The following is a 20,145-nucleotide window of genomic DNA, read 5'->3' as shown; positions in this document are numbered from 1 at the left end:
AGTCATGGGGTTGAGTCCCATGTCGGGCTCTGTGCTGAGTGAGCATAGAGCCTGCTTGAGATTCTCCCCCATTTGTGCTCTCTCTCCAAAATAAAAAAATAAAGTTTCTTTTTAAAAAAGGTGATTTAACTAGTTCCTCTAGATACTTTTTTTTTTTGGACAGAAAGAGAAAGAGTGTGCACACGAGCAGGGGAGGAGCAGAGAGAGAGATACACACACACAGAATCCGAAGCAGGTTCCAGGCTCTGAGCTATCACTATAGAGCCTGACATGGGGCTTGAACTCATGAACCGTAAGATCATGACCTGAGCCAAAGTCAGGTGCTCAACCGACTGAGCCCCCAAGTGCGCCTCCCAAGATACATTTAGAACTACATCAGACTGTCAGTTATTGAGAAAACTTAAATGGAGAAGGAAAGCCTAGTGCATCTCCTATTTTTGCTTACCATTTTCTTCCTTTTGGTTCCTTCTGTGGCTTCCTTTCCACTTAGATAATTTCCTACAGGGTGAGTCTGCTGGTCAAGATGGACTTGGTTGTGATCCATCTGAGAATGCCTGGATCCCTCCATTCCTGCAGGTGTTTTCTCCCGACATGGGCACCACGCTGCCCCAATTCCTGTCAGTACTTGAAGCATATGGCCCGCCTCTGCCTGCCCTCCGTGGTTTCTCATCAGAGACGGGGATTTTCTTCCCTCATGTGGGGAAGCTGTCATTTTCCTCTAGCCACTTTTCAGATTCTGTTTTTGGAAGTTTAATTAGGATGTGTTTTGGTGTGGATTTCCTTGGATTACCTGTTTGGGGTTGGCTCTGCTTCCTGAATGAGCTGGTCTAACATCTTTTTCCAGGGAAGGGAATTATTGAGGCCTGGTTTCTTGGAGGCGTTTTTCGGCCCTACGCTGTGCGCCCGTCTGGGACATGTTCTTGCAGTCCCACAGGCACCGGAGACTGTTAGAGCATCTCCGCCACAGTTGGCTTTTCCTGTCTTCACAGGTTGACAGACTGTCCTGTGCCCTTCGTTCTGCTGTTGAGCTCATCCCTGAGCTCTCAGGTTCTCGGTTCTTGTATTTCCATTTACTTGCTCTTTATATCTTCCGTTTTCACTCACTTTGAGATCGTTCTGGTTCTTGGTGTTGCCAGTGATTTTCTTTCTTTCTTTCTTCCTTTCTTTCTTCTTTTCTTTCTTTTTTAATGTTTATTTAGTTTTGAGACAGAGAGAGAGAGAGAGAGAGAGAGAGAGCGCACACGGGGACGAGGAGGGGCAGAGAGAGAGGCAGACACAGAATCCGCAGCAGGCTCCAGGCTCTGAGCTGTCAGTGCAGAGCTCTATGTGGGACTTGAACTCAGGAACCTTGAGATCATGACCTGAGCTAAAGTCAGATGCTTAACCAACTGAGCCACCCAGGTGCCCCTGACTTTCTATGTTATGTTATGACACTCTGGGTCCCCTTGAAACCTGTTCAGGTGGGTTTTCACTCTGACCCCTGCTTGAGCAGAAGACCCCTCAGGGTGGGCTGTCCTGTCCTGTTCCTGCCAGGGAGGGAAGGAGTCCAGCCCCCTCCTCAGTCTCCATGGGCACCAGGGAGGGGGGCTCCTGACTGGGGCAGAGCTCCAACTGACCACGTGGTCTCCCTAGATGACCACAGGTGGGGGGGCAGGCGGGGAGGGGTGAACTGTTCCAGCCAGCAGGACAGGAGCCCTGGCTCCCGCTCAGCCCTCTCGGAGGCCACTACACCCAGCAGTGGGGTGTCAGGATGCCTGGCATCAGCCTCATGAGGGTGTTTGTTTTCTGCCACAGGAGCAGGCTGGGGGCTGTGGTGTTTTCTGCGGTGCTGGGTAGAGGAGAGCAGTGATGCCCGGCTGGCTCAGCTGCTCCTTTCCTGGTCTCGTGGCTGAGACCACAGGCTTTGTTCGGGTTTGTTTTTCTCTGCACCTGGGGTGGGGAGGGGGGGGGGGTGTCTCTGGCTTGCCAGCTTCTCTGCGTTCACTTCAAGTTGGGATGCATGAGACATAAAGAATGAGAGAGCTCGTCACCTTGAGATTCCTCAGGGTCCACGCCAGCCTTCTTCCTCTCCCCATTCAGACTCCCATGTGTGTTTTATGCATCAAGGGGCTGGGATTTTAGCTATTCTTAGAGGCAGGAATCAGGGAAAAATAGCTCTGTTTTTAAATTGACGTATTTATGTACTCCATCCACTCTCCTTATAAAAATTGGCAAGACTGGACACCTGAGTGGGTCAGTTGGTTAAACATCCCTCCCAATTTTGGCTCAGGTCATGACCTCATAGTTCATGGGTTCAAGCCCCACATTATACTCCGTGTTGACAGTGCACAGCCTGCTTGAGTTTCTCTTTCCCCTCCCAAAAATAGACACTAAAAAAAAAAAAAAAGAAGAAGAAGAATGAGCAAGATTTAGCACAGGAGTGTGTTACATGTTCCCAGTTCCTGTGAAGATCTTCGAATGTTTTGTTGAACTTGCGCCCAGAGTTACCTGTGCCAGTTTTTTCTCCCTTGCAGGGATTATGCTGTACATCCTTGCTTCTCCCTGACATGTTAGCATTTCCCCATGAGACAGAAGTCCCCGGGGGTCCCAGGGTGGCTGTGTCAGACTGTGTCAGACTCTGTCAGCAAGTAGAGCATCACAGATCCACCACCTGGCCCTGGCACTGGGGTTTGCTTCCATGATGCTAACTTTGTCCACTGTGATTAGTTCCTCTTTCCACTTGGGGTCTGTTCCCAGACACCCATCCAAGGCTAAAGTGAGCAGTTTCTACATCTCCTCCACTTTTGTCTTCAGAATCTGCAGAACCAGAACCACACTGCCATCTGAGAGCTGTGATTTCTTTTTTTTTCTTTCAATTTTTTTTAGATGTGTATTTATTTTTGAGAGAGAGAGACAGAATGTGACTGGGGGAGGGGCAGAGAGAGAGGGAGACACAGAACCGAAGCAGGCTCCAGGCTCTGAGCTGTCAGCACAGAGCCCAATGCGGGGTTCTAACTCATAAACCGTGAGATCATGACCTGAGCCAAAGTCGGATGCTTAACCAACTGAGTCACCCAGGTGCCCCTGAGAGCTCTGATTTCTCAACTGTTTACCAACAGGGGCAGTTACCATCTTCAGGGCGAAAAAAAAACCTTTTTCCTCCACTCTGTTAGGCTCAGTGCCCCCTGTACATTGAATTGACACAATGCAGAGTCACAGGATTAAAAAGATTTATTTCCTGTGCCTGTGGGTTGCCTCACAGAAATGAAATGAAAACCCCAAGAAGGCAGTCAGATCCGCAGGCTGACTGATGCACCATTTTAACCCAAGGCGGTAATTGCAGAGAAGTGACAAGACAGAGGAAAGGGATTGTTAGCTCAGAGGGTTGGTAAATTATGGGAAGGCAAGTATTTGGAGAGTAATGGAAAACAAGGGTTACTTGGTCAAGTGTGTTTTGTTGTCTCTGGTCTGGTAAGAGTCCAGTTCTGTCCTCTCTGGAGATGAAGAGTAATTTTGCCCTTGCGGGTGGGAGACCAGGGTGCTTTTCACAGGGAAGCTTCATGTCCTTCATTTAGGCAGATGGGGGAGAGTAGAGAGCTTTTGTTTTGTAAATGTTTATTTTGAGAGACAGAGAAAAGTATTGTGCAAGTGGGGCAGGGGCAGAGAGACAGAATCTCAAACAGGCTCTGCACTGACAGAACACACCCTCCACAGGGCTTGAACCCACGAACCATGAGATCATGACCTGAACTGAGGTCAAGAGTCACTCAACCAACTGAGCCACCCAGGCGCCCTGGGTAGAGAACTTTCTCTGTGATCCTGTTTCTCAGTTGACTGAAAGTCCTAACGCCAAAGTGGCGTATTTGGGATGGACCTTCTAATCCCCTTTGAAACCAACATCAGATTCTGTCCTGCAAACCCATGACTTTCTCAGCTCCATCTTCCATCCTGTGGAACTCGTCTTGGGAGGACAGGCTTCCATCATACCGACCTCTTCTGGGAGCAAAGCCACTTACAGCTTGTTCAAATGCCGCCTCTCAGGCTCCTCCATAGACCTACTGATGCAGAGTGCATCGTTACTGAGATGCCTAGGTGGTTCGTAGGCATATGTGAGTTTGAGAAGCCTGTTCCAAACTCCTGATTCGACTTCACACATTTTTTAAATACTCTATTAGTTTATTTTTTTAATGTTTTAATGTTTATCTTTGAGGAAGAGACAGAGCATGAGCAGGGGAGGGGCAGAGAGAGAGGGAGACACAGAATCCAAAGCAGGCTCCAGGCTCTGAGCTTACAGCACAGAGCCCGACATGGGGCTTGAACCCACAGACCATGAGATCATGACCTGAGCTGAAGTTGGACACTTAAAAACTGACTGAGTCTCCCAGGCAACCCAAGTTTGGATAGTTTTGACAAGTGTCTGCACTCACATAACTATGACCCCAGTCAACATAGAAAACATCTCCTCTCTATCAAATCCCAGAAATTCCCCTGTGCCCGTTTGCAAGTCCTGCTCTCACACCCAGGCCAGCCATGATCTCCCTTTTGCCACTGTAGATGATTTTCTCTCATTCTAGAATTTTCTGTAAATGGAATCCTACAGTACGTGGTCTTTTGTGCCAGGCTTCTCTTACTCAGCCCAGTGATTTCAGCGTCACTCACATGTCTATCAATTGTTCCTTTTTTATTGCTGAGTAGTATTCCATTGCACACTGACAGCTGGTTTACCCAGTCACTTGTCAACCCATATTTGGGTCTTTCCACTTTGGCCATTATGAGTGAGACTTCTAGAACACTTATATGTCTTTTTGTGGATACAGGTTTTTATTTCTCTTGGGCGATTATCCAGAAGTGGAATTGTTGTAGGGTAAGGATGTGATTGATTATATGAGAAATGGCTGTTTTCTGTGGTGGTTTACCACTCAACACTCCACCTAATGAATGAGAGTTCCTTTTGCTACACATCTTCACCATTTACTGGTATTGTCATTTTTTTTTTTAGAAAAAGTGTATATTTTGCCCATTAAAATAGGTATCTTATTATGGTTTTAATTTTCAGTTCCCTGTTGACTAATGAAGTTTTTCATCTTTCCATGTGCTGTGGATCATTTCTTTTAATCTTTCGTGAAGTGCCCAGATATTTTCCCTGCTTACTGGGTTGCTTACTGCAGTTTTTTGTTTTGTTTTGTTTTAAGTAAGCTCTACACCTAATGTGGGGCTTAAACTCATGGCCCTGAGATTGCATGCATACCAACTGAACCAACCAGGCACCCTTCCCCCCCCCCCCCCCCCCCCCCACCATCTTACTGTGTTTCAAGAACTTTGTAAAATAGGAGTGCCTAGGTGGTTCAGTCAGTTGAGCATCTGATTCTTGATTTCGGCTCAGGTCATAATCCCAGGGTCATGGGATTGAGCTCCGTGTCAGGCTCTGTGCTGAGCATAGAACCTGCTTAAGATTCTCTCTCCCTCTGCCCCTCTGTCCCTCTCCCCTGCTCACACTCTCTCTCTCTCTCTAAAATAAAAACTAAATTAGGGCACCTGGGTGGCCCAGTTGGTTAAGCATCCAACTCTTGATTTCGGTTCAGGTCATGATCTCACGGCTTCATGGGGTTGAGCCCCCCATTAGGCCCTGTGCTGACAGCACAGCGCCTGCTTGGGATTCTTTCGCTCCCTCCCTAGCTGCCCTTCCCCCACTCATACTGTCTCTGTCTCTTAAAATAAATAAATAAACTTAAAAAAATTTTTTTAAATTAAAAAGGACTTGTAAAATATATGTGTGTGTGTGTGTGTGTGTGTGTGTGTATACACACATATGTGTGTGTGTGTATATACACACATATATGTGTGTGTGTATATATATATATATATATATATGCTGGATAAAAGTCCTTTGATATATTATTGGAAATATTTTCTATCACTCTTCTACAGTTTGCCTTTTCATTGTTTTGATGTCTTATGAAGATTGGACATCAGAGGTCCCGTGTTTTTCTTTTGTAATATATACTTTTTATGTCCTAATGAATCTCTGTCTACCCCAGGGTCACACAGAATTTTCTTCTGGAAATTTTATAGTTGTGATTTTTTACATATGGGTCTTTGATTCATTTCAAGATTTTGTTGTTTTTGTTCTTTGTTCTGGTTTTGGTTGGGGGTTTTTTTGTTTTGTGTTTTTGTCATGAGGTGTGAGGTTTTTGTGTTTTGTTCTGTTTTTTCAAACAGTTCATTCTATACCACTAATATTACTGATTTTTTTTTAATGCAACACATTGGATTTTTTTTAATTTTAAAATTAAAATAATATTAATTTTTCTTTTATAAGAGACACCTACGTCTGCAATTTTAAATAAGCTGGTTAAAAAAATTAGGAAAAGGAACCATGAGAAAATAGAAAAATGTGCAAAGAAAATACACGAGGATTTCAAAGAAGACAGATGCAGATTGGCCCATAAACCCATGAGAAAAATGTTCATCGAGAAAAGGGTAGTTCCACTGCTGATTGCTCCTTGCCCACAGTGTCATTAGAACCGTAGACTTGGCCTTGCCAGGTGTTGGCAGAGATGTGGGTGAACAGTACAGGTGTGTTGCCTGTGGAGTACAGTTGTGGGTACCCCACTGGAAGAACGATGTGGGACTATTTAATATCGGGGAAGAGGTATGTTCATGTCGACCCTGGAGACACTTGTTCGTGGGCAGGGAGACTGATGAGGGAGTTCATTGGACCGTTGCTCTTAGTAGCAAAGAATTGGGGAAAACCCGAACGTTATTGACAGAACCATACTCTGAAATAAGTCCATGTCCTAGAGCTAGCTACATACTACACGCTCAGGGCAGTCTTCAGCCACTAGGGAAAAGTGTGCAGAACAAAAGAATCCTCGCGCAATTCTCCCAAACAGCATGTTCCATGTTGTTTCACACACATTTTTGCATATATCTCTGAGGATTCCTTAGGAGAATTTCCCAGAAGTAGAATGGGTGTGCTTCTGTTAGCATTCTCCCAAATGTCCAGAAACATGCATTTCTGCTAAGCATGTGTGAGGACCCGTTTTCCTACACCCTCCAGGACCCAGAGGAGCATAACACTTATAATCTTTTTAATCAGATTTAACCTTTGCTTGGGCAAAGAAAAACCAAGAAGTAATTGTAAACCTACAACTGTTAAATTTCACTTATATTCCTGATGATTGACCTTTAAAGAGTTTATGGGGCACCTGCATGGTTCAATCGGTTGAGCATCCGACTCTTGATTTCAGCTCAGGTAATGATCTCATGGTTCATGGGTTCAAGCCCCACATTGGGCTCCATGCTGATGGTGCAGAGCCTGCTTGGGATTCTGTCTCCCTCTCTCTGTGCCCCTTCCCTGCTCATGCTGTCACTCTCTCAGAAATGTGTGGATAAACATTAAAAAATTAATAATGAAAGAAATACTATGAATTCTTTTTCATGTTTTTAATGTTTTATTTATTTTTGAGAGAGAGAGAGTATGAGCAGGGGAGGGGTAGAGAGAGAGGGAGACACAGAATCTGAAGCAGGCTCTAGGCTCTGAGCTGCCAGCACAGAGCCTGATGCAGGGCTCAAACTCACAGACCGTGAGATCATGACCTAAGCTGAAACCAAGAGTTGGATGCTTAACCGACTAAACCACCCATGTGCCCCCAAAATGAACAATGTTTACATGACATTGTTACCATCCATTTGTCTTGTAACATTCACAGGAAACTTGAAACCCTCACTTCATGCTTCAGCTGGCAGAGATCTTGTAGTTCTATTTTGCAGAGGATATCTTTATTTTTTTTAATGTTTATTGTATTTATATTTGAGAGGGAGAGAGAGTGAAGACGGGGGAGGGGCAGAGAGAGAAGGAGACAGAATCTGAAGCAGGCTCCAGGTTCTGACCTCTCAGCACAGAGCCCAGCATGGTGCTCGAACCCACAAACTGCGAGATCACGACCTGAGCTGCAGTCGGACGCCTAACCGACTAAGCCCCCAGGGGTCCTTCTTTATTGTTATGGTATCCTGGTATTATATGCATATGCTATCACTTTTTAAATTAAAAATTGCCATGGTTCTGGGGCGCCTGGGTGGCGCAGTCGGTTAAGCGTCCGACTTCAGCCAGGTCACGATCTCGCGGTCCGTGAGTTCGAGCCCCGCATCGGGCTCTGGGCTGATGGCTCAGAGCCTGGAGCCTGTTTCTGAGTCTGTGTCTCCCTCTCTCTCTGCCCGTCCCCCGTTCATGCTCTGTCTCTCTCTGTCCCAAAAATAAATAAACGTTAAAAAAATTAAAAAAAAAAAAATTGCCATGGTTCATGACTCAAAGTATAAGAAAAGTCTCCTTGTCAGGACACCTGGCTGGCTCAGTCGGTGGATCATCCAACACTTGATCTCAGCGTCCTGAGTTCAAGCCCCACCTTGGGTGTGGAGCCTATGTAATTTAAAAAGACAGTAATAAATTTTTTTTAAAAAAAGAAAGAAGGCAAAGTCTCCATGTAGCACTAACCATAGGCCCCTCTATAGCAGCAGGCAGCGTTCCAGACTTCTGGACACTTGGCACGTGGGGACCATCTAGACCACCTTCCACATGGGTGCTTTTTCCATGGGTGAATCCCTTGGATTCCTTCTTGGTACAGACAGGCCCTCGTTCCTCCTCACCGGTGTGTGATGTTCCTGCTGGGAAGTAGCTTAGTTCTGTGACACTGGGCACAGATGTCAGATTCTTTCACTGTCACCTGGAATCATTAATGTTGCAGTGAACAAGCTTGTACTTTGCACATATGCAGCATAAACTCTAAAAATGCAATGTCTGCATTGGTGATTCAGTTGGACACTCCCCATGTACTCACCTCGGAGCTGAGGGTGTCAGGCTGCCCCAGCACTGACAAGGAAGCCAGTGAATGATCCGTGGCCATCCTGTCCCCGAAAGGCATCTGCCATTGGGATTATGCTGAACCCGATCCGTGTGAGGTCATCTCGGGCTACAGTTGGGGCAGCCTCTCTGCCTTCCCTTCCTGGGGCTCATGCGGCTGGGGTCTCGAGGGGCTCTGCCCTTCATCCCAGCTTGCTTTCCCCTGGTTCAGAGCTTCCCTGGACTCAGGCATCCTCGTTGTCCCCCTGTGGTTTCAGAACCGGGTTTCTCCTTTCAAGGATATGATTTTCTGCTTCTCCCAAGAGGACTGGTCCCTTCTAGACCCTGCGCAGACGGGCTTCTATGGAGAGTTCATCATCGGGGAGGACTGTGGGGTCTCGCTGCCTCCAAGTAAGACTTACCCCCTCTCTCCTGAGGCCAGAGACTGGGGGGGGGGCGGCATCTGATTGCTTTTCACCCCCAGACCTCATGGGCACTTTGCAGATTGACCATCACCCACCCTCTGTCTGCCACATGTAGATCAGGCTCGCCTGGCTGTTTCATACAAAACCAAATGCAACATGTTTCCTGTGCGTCTGGTTTTCTGCCATTTTTTTTTTTAGCGTTTGTTTATTTTTGAGAGAGCAAGAGAGACTGAGCATGAGTGGGGGAGGGGCAGAGAGAGAGGGAGACACACAAAGCAGGCTCCAGGCTGTGAGCTGTCAGCACATGGCCCAATGCGGGGTTCCAACTCACAAGCCGTGAGATCATGACCTGAGCCATACAGGCACCCTGGTTTTCTGTCATTCTTCTATGGCTCTCTTCACGTCTGATTTCCTGACAGCCCCAAAGGATATGCGCTCATCCCAAAGCTCTTCCTTTCATGTGCTCCTTGTCCTGCCCCCTCCCTGCATGCCCCATGGCCCCTCATGGCCCCTGTGGGTGCATTTGCCCTGGTGCGGAGGTCCCCCCCTCCATCTGGCCTGGGCTCCTGTGCAGACACCTCAGTGACAACTGTGTCCTCCTCTCCATGAACAGGTGACCCGGGCACCCAGCTGCATCTCTCCCAGGGAGAGGAGAACGAGCCCCGGGTTCCAGAGTTGCAGGACCTGCAAGGGAAGGATGTGCCCCAGGTTTCTTACTTGGGTGAGTGATGGTTGCAGAGCTGGGGGGAGTTTGCTGCTGGCCAGGGCAGGCCAGCCTCTCCAGCCTCCCTCTGCAGCCCAGTGTCCCTCCCCCTCCCCCCCATCCCACACTCTGTCTTGCTGGAACATGCCTGGCCTCTTCCCTGACTCTTCCAGAAACACTGTGAGGTTTCAGTTCTGTTGGGTGTGGGGATCACTCTGCCCTCAGCCAGAGCCCAGGGTGTGACAGAAGTCTTTCTTCTCACTGTAAGCAGTGCTGGTTTGTGCCGAACAGGTGCCCCCCTGCCCCCAGCTCCCACATGTGAGGTCAGGTACTCTCCAGAAGTGAGGCCGGGGAGGAGGAGGAGGAGGCCATAGCTTCTCCTGGCCAGGCACCAGGCATAGCACCTCTGGATGCCTGGCCAGTCTGGTTTATGTGAGGAAACCAAGGCACAGAGAGGTGCTGGGGCTGAGTGGACAGCAGCACAGCTCAGCAGCATTTTCCCACAACCTCCCTGCCCTGGGGCAGTCCGTGTCACCAGAACTCTGTGCCCTGATGCCATGAGATGTCCACCCCTTCAGGGAGACACGCTTTGCACAGTATGGGCAGCAGCTCCACACCTCGGCCCCTCTGGGACCTGAAGCTGGCAAATCAGACCAGGCTGTGGCTCACCACCCCCAGCTGGGACGAGGTGCAGACTCTCCGGCACATGGAGGCGGCGGCCCCTGTGCTCCCTCTGCACCGGCTGGGTCTGTATCCATGGGTGCAGGGCCCCGTGCTGAAGCCTGCACAAACCCCACCACAGAGTGGCGGTGAGCACAGGGATGCCCTCAGGACCAGACGGCATCCACATCCACACAGATTCTGTCTGGTGTCAGAGCCCATGTTCCTGCTGCTGGCCATTCCACCTTACCAAGCGGCTGCCCAGGGCTGCTCCCAGATCACAGCAGGGCATATGTGAGGCTGGCAACTGCAGGGCAAGTCAGTTTCTCCATTTTCTTCTCTGGAAAGACTTCCCAGGTCTCCAGCCATTCCAGGTGGAAGAGAGAAGGAAACGGGATGAGCTGCAGGTGCCCGAGTTCCAGACCTGCCAGCAGACGGCACTCACCCAGAGTACCCGCCCAGGTAAAGGGGGTGGGGAGAGTGGGGGGCGGTGTGCAGTGTGTATGCGAGCAACAATGTACATGGTAGGGGGTGTAGCATGGTGTGTGCTGGTGTGTAGTGTGGTGCGCGTGAGCACATGTCTACCTGCCTGTGTGCTGTGTGGTGGGGTCCGTGTGTGTGTGCCTGTGCACTTGGTGTCCGGTGTGAGGCATGCGAAAGTGCACGCGTGTGTGGTGTCCAGTGTGGTGCGTGTGTGCAGCTGGGAGGTAGGGTGGGGTCAGGAACTGGACTCTTCGGGACCCCTGCCAGCTGCAGCTGCTTGGGCTGGTTCTGTTCTGCCTGGATCCCTCAGGTTTGGAGAACCTCCCTTCCTTGCCCTCCCTCTGCGGGTTGAAGCAGGGCTGTGATGTAGGGTCAGAGTCCCTGATCTGAGTCCAGGAATTAAGACCAGGTCTGGGATGGCCGAGTTGAGGGGCCCTCTGGACAAGGAGGCAGAGCCTCACAGGAGTGGCCAGCATGCACTCTGAGCTGTGATGGTGAAAGTCACCACCTGCAGAAGCAAGAACTAAAATACAGCCAGCCTTATTGGTCTCGGGGTTCAGACCTCTTTCCAAACACCAGACCCAAGCTCTGGTTCTCCCTGGAGCCCACTGGGTCATGGAGATTTCCCTCAGTTAGGAAGACGGGCTAACACATGATCTCTTTGACCCGTGGTGGCATTTGGAGGCAAGACTTGGCGTGGGATTGTGGTATTTCCATGCAGCTTCATGCAGGGCCCACAGTCATTTATGTGTGTGTTTGTGTAAATCTGTGTGCTGAGGGTGATCGTTCATGCAGGCTTCAGCAATACCGCCAGAGGCATGTTGGGTCCTTGCTGGCACCTCCCTGCCCACAGTGTGTCTCACCCCCACCGGCGTCATTTCACAAGGGGGACGGATGTTCACCAATATGGAATGCTCTCACCTCCACTCCCCTTCCTGGGTCCTGACACAGAGTCTCTTCTGAAATGGCACAAGCCAAGATTGCCGTCTGAGATTGGGGAGGTGCTGGATTCCCAGGAACAGGCACTGGTTTTGTTTTGGTGGCCCATGCTGTGTGACATCAGGGGAGGGGTCTGTACCTGCACAGCCGTGCCCACGCAAGATGCTACGGGCCCATCCATTCATGCCAATCACCAGTGCATCTCAGTGCTGCACAGAGATGGAGCGTGTCTTTTAGCTTCCCACATTTCCTCTGTGAGTCGACTAGTTAATATTCATCCTTGTTTTTGTTGGCTTTTCCCTGTTCACATTTGGTGAGCTCTGTTTAGGGCCCAAGTGCAGCACCACTGTAAGTTCTCAACGAGGTTGTGTGCACTGGGTCCTTCTGGCACCTTCCAAGATGCATACTGTCTTAGCACAGGCTGATTCTGCAAGACAGTGTAGATGGGGCAGCTTAGACGAAAGGGATTTATTTCTCACAGTCTGGAGGTGGGGGGAGTCTGAGATGGTAGTGCTAGCACATCCTGTAAGTAGTTAGGACTTTTCCTGGCTCGTAGACGCTTGCCTTCTCCCTGTGTCCTCTTGGAAGGAGACAGCATGGATCTATCCTGTCTCTTCCTCTTCTTGTAAGGGCTCTCATCCCAACACAAGGGTCCCAACACCAGTAGGTCCCACTGTCTAAACCTAGCCACCACCACCCCCCACTCCCCACCCCCCACAGAGGCCGCACTGCCTAACGCAGGCTCGAACGTATGAGTACTGGGGGAGACAGATATTTAGCCCGTAAGAGGTACTGTGATGTCTCTGTTGTGCATCTGGGGCACGTGGTCCGAAGTCAGGGGCCCAGGAACACCCTGCCCTGCAGATATGAAGCCATGTGGTCAGATGCACAACATCTGGGCTATACCCTTCACATTACCAAGCTGGTGTTCTCTGAGAGAATTTCATAGAAACTCAACATTAAGGGCCTCTTACATATATGCACACGATTCTTCCCACTTTTTTTAAACTTTCTAGGTCTTTCAGCCTATAATTCTTGTTCTGCATTTTAAAAATGTAAATTTATTCATCGTCTCCTGTTTGGTTTTTTGTCTTGTAAGTAAGCCTCCCCACTCTAACATTCTAAGAATAAATTTTTTATAATGCCTTTATTTTTTTTTTATTTACTTTCAGTCCACGCTGCCCCTCAGCCCCTCTGGCTCTTGGGGGTCTGTTCATTTCCAGTGCACAGAGTGCCCTTCAGGACACGTCAGCTGCGAGCCAAGGCATGTGCCTCTGCTCCTGGCTCACACGCCGGTCTGGCCATTTCCTGCCTGCAGCACAGCCTGGCCACAGCTCTCCTGAAACTCAGGGCTGCTTTCTCCCTCTGCTTTAAATTTTTCACCTGCCAAACAGGCATAATCATCATAGTTGCCAGGTGGGGTTACTATGGTTCTTTCTCTTTTTTTTAATGTTTATTTATTTATTTTGAGAGAGAATCCCAAGCAGGCTCCACACTGTCAGCACAGAGCCCAGCATGGGGCTTGAACCCACAAACCATGAGATCATGACCTGAGCTGAATTCAAGAGTCTGGACACCTAAAGGACTGAGGGGGCCGGCAACCCCCCGGCCCACGTGCCCTCAGATGGACTCGTTGAGGATTAAATAGTTCATGTAAAAGCACGTAGATAGATCAGTAATTCTTGCCTGTTACCCCACCGTTACCCTACTACTCAGTTCAGCGCCCCTGCGTCCGACCCCACACACCTTGTTACTCATCAGTGCTGAGCCAAGAGCTCCCTCTTACTCTCTTCCTGCTGCTCTGGGCACACCTTGGAGTCTCATGTTACATACTAGGGATTCTTCACATTGTTGTATTGATGACACACAACAGCATTACTGTTGATTTCTTCCTCCCTCTTCAGAAGCTCCACGTCTATTTTTGTTAACTTTCTGATCTGAGTGGATGTCCTCCCATGTGCATTCTATTAGTCTCAGAGGGCTGCGATACCAAGATACCACAGACCAGGAGGCTCAAACAAGGGTGGATTTTCTCAGAATTCTGGAGGCTGCATGGCTAGGATGAAGGTGGCCGCATGGTGGGCTTCTGAGCCCCCCTCCCCCTTCTTGGCTTGTGGATGGCAGTCTCCTCCCTGTGTCTTCTCGCAATCCATCTCTGAGTGTCTGTGCCCCAATCTTCTTACAAGGACACCTGGTGGAGCAGGTCCTGCCCTAATGACCTCATTTTAACTTAATTCCCTCTTGAAATGCCTTATTTCCAAATATGCTCATATTCGAAGGTACTGGGGTTAGGACTTGGATCTGTGGATTTTTAAGGGGCTGCAGTTCAGCTCATTCCACCCTCGTGTCCTACAAAGTCCACGTTCTCTTCCCATGCAAGGTGTATTCACCCTCTCTGGACATCCCTTAATCTCTTCCAGCACCAGCTCTGCATCCGTAACCTTATCTGAATGTCCTGTAGATCAGGTAGAGGTGAGACCCAAGGCACATCCTCTCTGGCTGTGAATCTGTGAAACCACACGTCCAGTGCTGTACTTCTCAAAGTGCAGTGCTCAGGCTGGCACAGGATAGACCTTTTCATCCCAAAAGGGGAAAATTGGGAAGAAGAAAGGTTCCCAAGCAAGTTTGAGGCCCAGTAGGGCAAATTCCATTAGAACTTAAGGCTTGGGGCGCCTGGGTGGCTCAGTTGGTTAAGGGTCCGACTTCGGCTCAAATCATGATCTCGTGGTTCATGAGTTTGAGCCCCACGCCGGGCTCTGTATCGACAGCTCAGAGCCTGGAGCCTGCTTCAGATTCTGTGCCTCCCGCTCTCTGCCCCTCCCCTGCTTGCATTCTGTCTCTCTCTCAAAAATAAACATTAAAATTTTTTTTAAAAAAGAAAGTTTGGGGCACCTGGGTGGCTCAGTGTGTTAAACGTCTGACTCTTTATATTGTCTCGGGTCGTGATCTCATGGTCATGAGTTTGAGCACCAAGTTGGGTTCTGTGCTGACTCAGCACAGAACCCTCTTGGGATTCTGTCTCTCTCCTTCCCTCTCTCTCTCTCTCTCTCTCTCTCTCTCTCTCTCTGCCCCTCCCCTGCTCATGTGCACACTCATTCATTCTCTCTCTCTCAAAAATAAATAAACTTGAACTTAAGGCTTGGGATCAATCTCTGGCCAGCACTCTGATCGCCCTTGGGCCCCAGGCTGCTGTAGCATCCTGTCTACCTGGGGACGGCCATTGGAGCCAGCCCTCTTTCATCAAGGCCGACTGCCATGTGTCTCCAGATAGCTCTGCTGGACTTCTCTGTGGAATCCCAGAAGTCTGACGGCCTTCCTAAGGTCTCTTGCTGTTTAGTCTGAGTTGGCAGCGTCCCTGCTCACAGTGCAGTTCACAGGCGTTCAGGTCACCAGACCAGAGGGTCCTCCGCAGCTCTTTCCTGGATTGCCTCCCCTCTGTGGGTTACACCCAGAATCCCTTTACCAAATGGTTATCCGGCCACTTGGGCATTCTCTCCAGGGCATACTTTGTAATTTTTTCAGTGTGGATAAAAGTGGGAATTTTCCAGGTTCTCAAGTCTTTATTCCCCAGTCTCATGTTGTGCTGTGTCCCCTTACCCTAGTCCCCTTAGGAACAAGTGCTTCATGGCCCTGCTGCTGCCTGGTGTCTGCCCCATGCTCTGTGGCTTCTGGGTACTCCTGCCCTGCTTCTGTATCTCCAGCTCCACCCACCCTCAGATTCCCTAACCTCACAGGGTGCTCCTTCCTCCAGAGACTAAATCCAGAATCAGCATATTTCTGCTAACATCTCAATTCCTGCTAAGACCTCAAGGGGGTCTCGCAGCACTCCCCGCCCCCGGCCCCCCCCCCCCCCCCCCGCCTCAGTCCCACATCTCACACAGTGAGGAAACAGACCAGATGGGGAGCTGCGTGGTGGGCCTGGGGCTACAACTTCACCCCACTCCCCACCCATCTTCCAACATCACAGACTCAGGATTCATGGAGTCTGTCCGCTGCAGTCTAAAGTACAGAGCAGCTCTACCCATCACCACTGGGGGCGGCTGGCAGGCGTTAGAGGTGACACTGAGGGAAAGCTGACCTGGGTGTAGGGTACTGTTGAACAGCCCTGAGGTCAGCACAACGAGCCTGACTCCCCTTCAACCCTGAGCCCAGAGAGTGTCACCCAAGTTTGTGCGTGTATATAATTTGGCAAATAATACATCAGTGACTTATGTCCAGGAACAAACAGGGCTGTTCATGTCACAAGTGCCACAGAGCCCCTGGAGCTTGTCAGTGCTCAGCACATGGTAGCTGGTACCTTCCTGGCACTGCCTTTCTAGAATATGGTGTCTTTCTCTTTCCTGACAGCTTTAACGTGCCCTATGACATTAGGTAAGTGGTGTTAACTGATGTGTAAATGGCCAAGACTTCACACTGACGAATACAAAGTCCTTAGAGCTTGTAGGGGTCTCTGCCTAGAAAAGGAGGAAGGAAAGGATTGTGTGATGGGGCCTTAAGGGAACAGGACAGGGAAGGGGAAGAGAATCCACTCTGAACCTCCCTGGGGAGCCTTTGCAGGGGCAGGGCTGTGGCATGGGCAGCAGCACTGAATGAACTTCCGCGTGGCTTCCCTGTAGCCGGAGGGGACGCGCTGACCCCCGAAAACGGCCTGGACGAGGAGGTGACCATCGAGATCGTCCTGTCCAGCTCTGGAGACGAGGACTCCCAGCTCAGCCCTTACTGCACTGATGAGCCGCGGGGCCCCGCCGAGAAGCCGCGCAGCCTCCCCGCCTCCCACCGCAGCGGCGCAGAGCCCGGGGACGAGGTGCAGACGTCATCCAAAAAGTCCTACATCTGCCCCAACTGCGGGAAGATCTTCCGCTGGAGGGTCAATTTCATCCGGCACCTGCGCAGCCGCAGGGAGCAGAAGCCGCACGAGTGCTCGGTGTGCGGGGAGCTGTTCAGCGACAGCGAGGACCTGGACGGGCACCTGGAGAGCCACGAGGCGCAGAAGCCCTACCGCTGCGGCGCCTGCGGGAAGAGCTTCCGCCTCAACTCGCACCTGCTGTCGCACAGGCGGATACACCTGCCGACGGGTGGACTGGAGCCGGTGCCGAAGACCGAGCCGAACGCGGCGGGGGCCGTGGGCGGGGGCCCGGGCGGCCTGCTATCCTTCCAGTGCTGCGACTGCGGGCGGGCGTTCCAGCGGCCGGAGCACCTGGCGCGGCACCGCAGCAGCGCGCACCTGCGGGGCACGGCGCAGCCCTTCCAGTGCCGCTACTGCGTTAAGAGCTTCTCTCAGAACTGCGACCTGCTTCGCCACCAGCGCCTGCACTTGAAGCGCCGCTCCAAGCAGGCCCTCAACTCCTACTGAGGCGGCCCGGCCTGGCCCCTCCCGCGGTGCACCTGCCCCGGACAGAAGCTCCGTCCTCCCACCCTTCGCTCTCAGGTAGAAATGAGATAGTGGCCGACTGAGCATGCGCTCTGTCTCGGCCGTGCCAAAAAGCAGGGAGGGCGCGTCTCCACCAGCTGTGACTCTTCATCTCTACAGGTCCTAGAGAACCGTCCCTCCAGAGCTTCCCTGGCAGGGAGGGATGGGACCACCCCCCGGGGTCTGGCCCTTGCCAGCCAGTGTCAAGTACACTCCCTTCCCCTGTACTGAGGTCTGGGGGTACCTGCACTGCTGTCCGGCAGCAGGAAGCTTGGGGTGTGCTGATGGGCTGAGGGTGGCAATAAGGCAGGGTGCGGCCTGTGGGCCTGTGACCACAGGGCCAAACACCAGGCCACATCCTGTCATCAGAAGGCTGAGTCTCCATCACCTCTTGGCCCATAGAAACAACCCACTGCTATCAGGCAGCCCTTTTCAGGCTCAAACCGTGCTGGGGGGCTTTATAGCTCCTGCAGAAGGGAAACTCCTACCCTTTTATTTGTGATGGTGTCTGCTTATTAGGGAACAGGAGCTTATCTAAGGCAAAGCCTCATTTTAAACTGTAGCACACCCACCCCTAAATGCTGTTTCTTTGTACCCTTGAAGGGTCTTCATAGGTGGTTTTGGGTGGACGTGCAGTCCATTGAGTCCAGGAAGGGGGGGGGGGGCTCAGCCCCCAGTGAGGGTGTCCTGTTGTGTTTGTCTGGGTGAGCTGAGCCAGGAAACCAGAACCTCACATGAAGTCATGCTCATTTTGTGCGTATGTGACTTAGTGTGCTGGTTGTGGTCGTTTGCAAGGGCTCCTGCAGAAACCAGATGCCTTAAACAACAAAGGCATCATCTCAGTTCTGAAGGCACAAGTCCAAGATCAGGGTGGCCCCTCCCAGGGGAGGGTCTATTTCATGCATCGCCTGTCACCTGCCCCCGCACCCCAGGGCTTGCTGGCAATTGTTGGTATTGCATGGCTTCCAGAAGCATCACCCCAGCTCTGCTGTATTCTCACATGGTGCTCTGTGTGTGTGTCTGTCCCTTTCTGGAAGGAATGCATCCATATCTAAGGTCTGCCCGTCCTACTCCCGTAGACTCCCATCTTAACTAAGTACACCTGCCGTGGCCTCAGTTCCAAAGAAGGTCACACTCCAGTGTGCCAGGGTTAGAGTTGTGGGGGTTGGGGACACAGTTCAGCCCACAATACCACATGGTCACGTAATGCTCTCATCCCCAATCCACACAAGGACCAATACAAACACTGTAGCTAGCTCTTTCTTCAACCAGAAGCACGATTCAGACCCAAGCTGCTGCTTTCAGGGTGGGGTGTCCTCTGCACAAGAGCCTTCAAAGTTTGTAGCCTGGCATTCTGGATGGGGAGTGGAATCTCAGGCACGGATGGCTGTGGTCTTAATGCTTCTGGGAGAACTGACCATGTCTACTAGGCCCAGTGACGAGAAGGCCTGGGGACTGGTGAGCAGCTGTGGCCAGTTGTAAAAGCCAGCGACCGGTCAGGTGTTCTGTATTATTTATACACCTGCCAGTGTCTCCTTGTCTTTCACTTCATTGTCCTGTCAAGACACCACTCCCCCAGACCCAGTGAGAGAGTGCCGAGGTCCTATAGTTAAATGATGGCTGTGCCTGTGTAAGGGCAGCTTCATACCCAGGAACAGTAAGTGTCATAAAACCATTTGGTCCTACCCTCAGTAATAAATAAACTATTGGGGCTCTTTGTTTCAGAAGAATTTGCCTCTTGTATCAATCTGCCAGGAAACAGGGAAAATAAACCCCCCAGATCTTTTAAGGCTAATAAGAAAGTGGAAAATTCCAAATAGAAGCCAGACGCTGTGCACATTTGTCTCGTCCAGCTGTGCTTTTGCCCAAAGGTCCATTGGTGAGTGTATTAACCCACCCACTTAAGACACGTCTACAAGGAGCATTGCTTCACTTACCTGGTGTATTTTATGTGTGAAATCTGATTGTAAGTAAGGAACAAGTGGAATGTAACAGAACTGAAACCTAAAGAGAGGCTGTGTGTTTCTTGAGTATCAATCAGACATCATGAGGCAGCCTCCGATTCCCTGACCCAAAGCTGACCAAGGCGCCCAGCAAACCAGGAGTTGACATTGCTCCTGGGAACCGTCATGGGTGATGTAGCTCAAATCCCAGGTTCATCTGTGCAGAAGAAGCCAGGGCTGCCTGCATTGCGGAAAGCTGCAGGTAATAGGAGGGCTGGCCCACTTGGTTCCTCCCTCCCTCTGTGGGCACTGGGCAGGCAGGTGAGGGGTCTCTACCTGGCCATGGAGGTTCAGGAGACGAGACTTCTCGTCTGAGAAGCATCTGCCCTCTCTGTTCCTCTGATCCCTTGGCATTGTTCCCACAAACTGAACAGGTGCATAATAAAAACTCACTGAATTAATATTCGTGTTAGACTTTTAATTTTAGTTAAAAAAGTAAAATGCACAGCTGAGAGAGATGGTCAGTCAACAGGCCAGAACAGTAGGGCTTCAGGTATAATGATCTTGAAAATGTTCCTTCTGGACATCAGACATCCCTGTGTGAAACCTTTATGTCTCAGATAGTTTCCGTCATCTGATCTGAGCCTTCTCTGGAAGAGAAAGGAAGTCACTCTGTCTACACCACGGGTAAGTTGCACTCCTGGTTACACCATAGCTATTTCACTGAACTTTGGCCATTTTTTAGTGCATCCTTTGTCTCCTGA

At 50.5% G+C, this 20,145-nt stretch overlaps 1 protein-coding gene across 7 annotated transcripts in view; it reads left to right on the top strand.

Moving 5' to 3' along the window:
* ZNF496 (zinc finger protein 496) overlaps positions 1-19,842 on the top strand; it is a 36,924-nt gene extending 17,082 nt beyond the window's left edge. For 4 of the 7 annotated variants that reach the window (XM_040454449.1, XM_040454447.1, XM_040454452.1 and 1 more), the window contains 4 exons: positions 9,097-9,229; positions 9,857-9,964; positions 10,955-11,068; positions 16,645-19,842. In XM_040454449.1, coding sequence (XP_040310383.1) covers positions 9,097-9,229; positions 9,857-9,964; positions 10,955-11,068; positions 16,645-17,381 — 1,092 coding nt within the window. In that variant the 3' untranslated portion in view covers positions 17,382-19,842. The remainder of the gene's footprint in view (positions 1-9,096; positions 9,230-9,856; positions 9,965-10,954; positions 11,069-16,644) is intronic. The other 3 variants (XM_040454448.1, XM_040454453.1, XM_040454451.1) reach the window with 1 other exon arrangement.
* Positions 19,843-20,145: the final 303 nt, after the last annotated feature.

This window comes from Herpailurus yagouaroundi, unplaced genomic scaffold (genome assembly GCF_014898765.1).
Source record: "Herpailurus yagouaroundi ecotype Mexico unplaced genomic scaffold, PumYag 212, whole genome shotgun sequence".
NCBI lineage: Eukaryota > Metazoa > Chordata > Mammalia > Carnivora > Felidae > Herpailurus > Herpailurus yagouaroundi.
The sequence above is the reverse complement of the archived record's forward strand: the minus strand, read 5'-3'. Positions and strand labels throughout refer to the sequence as shown.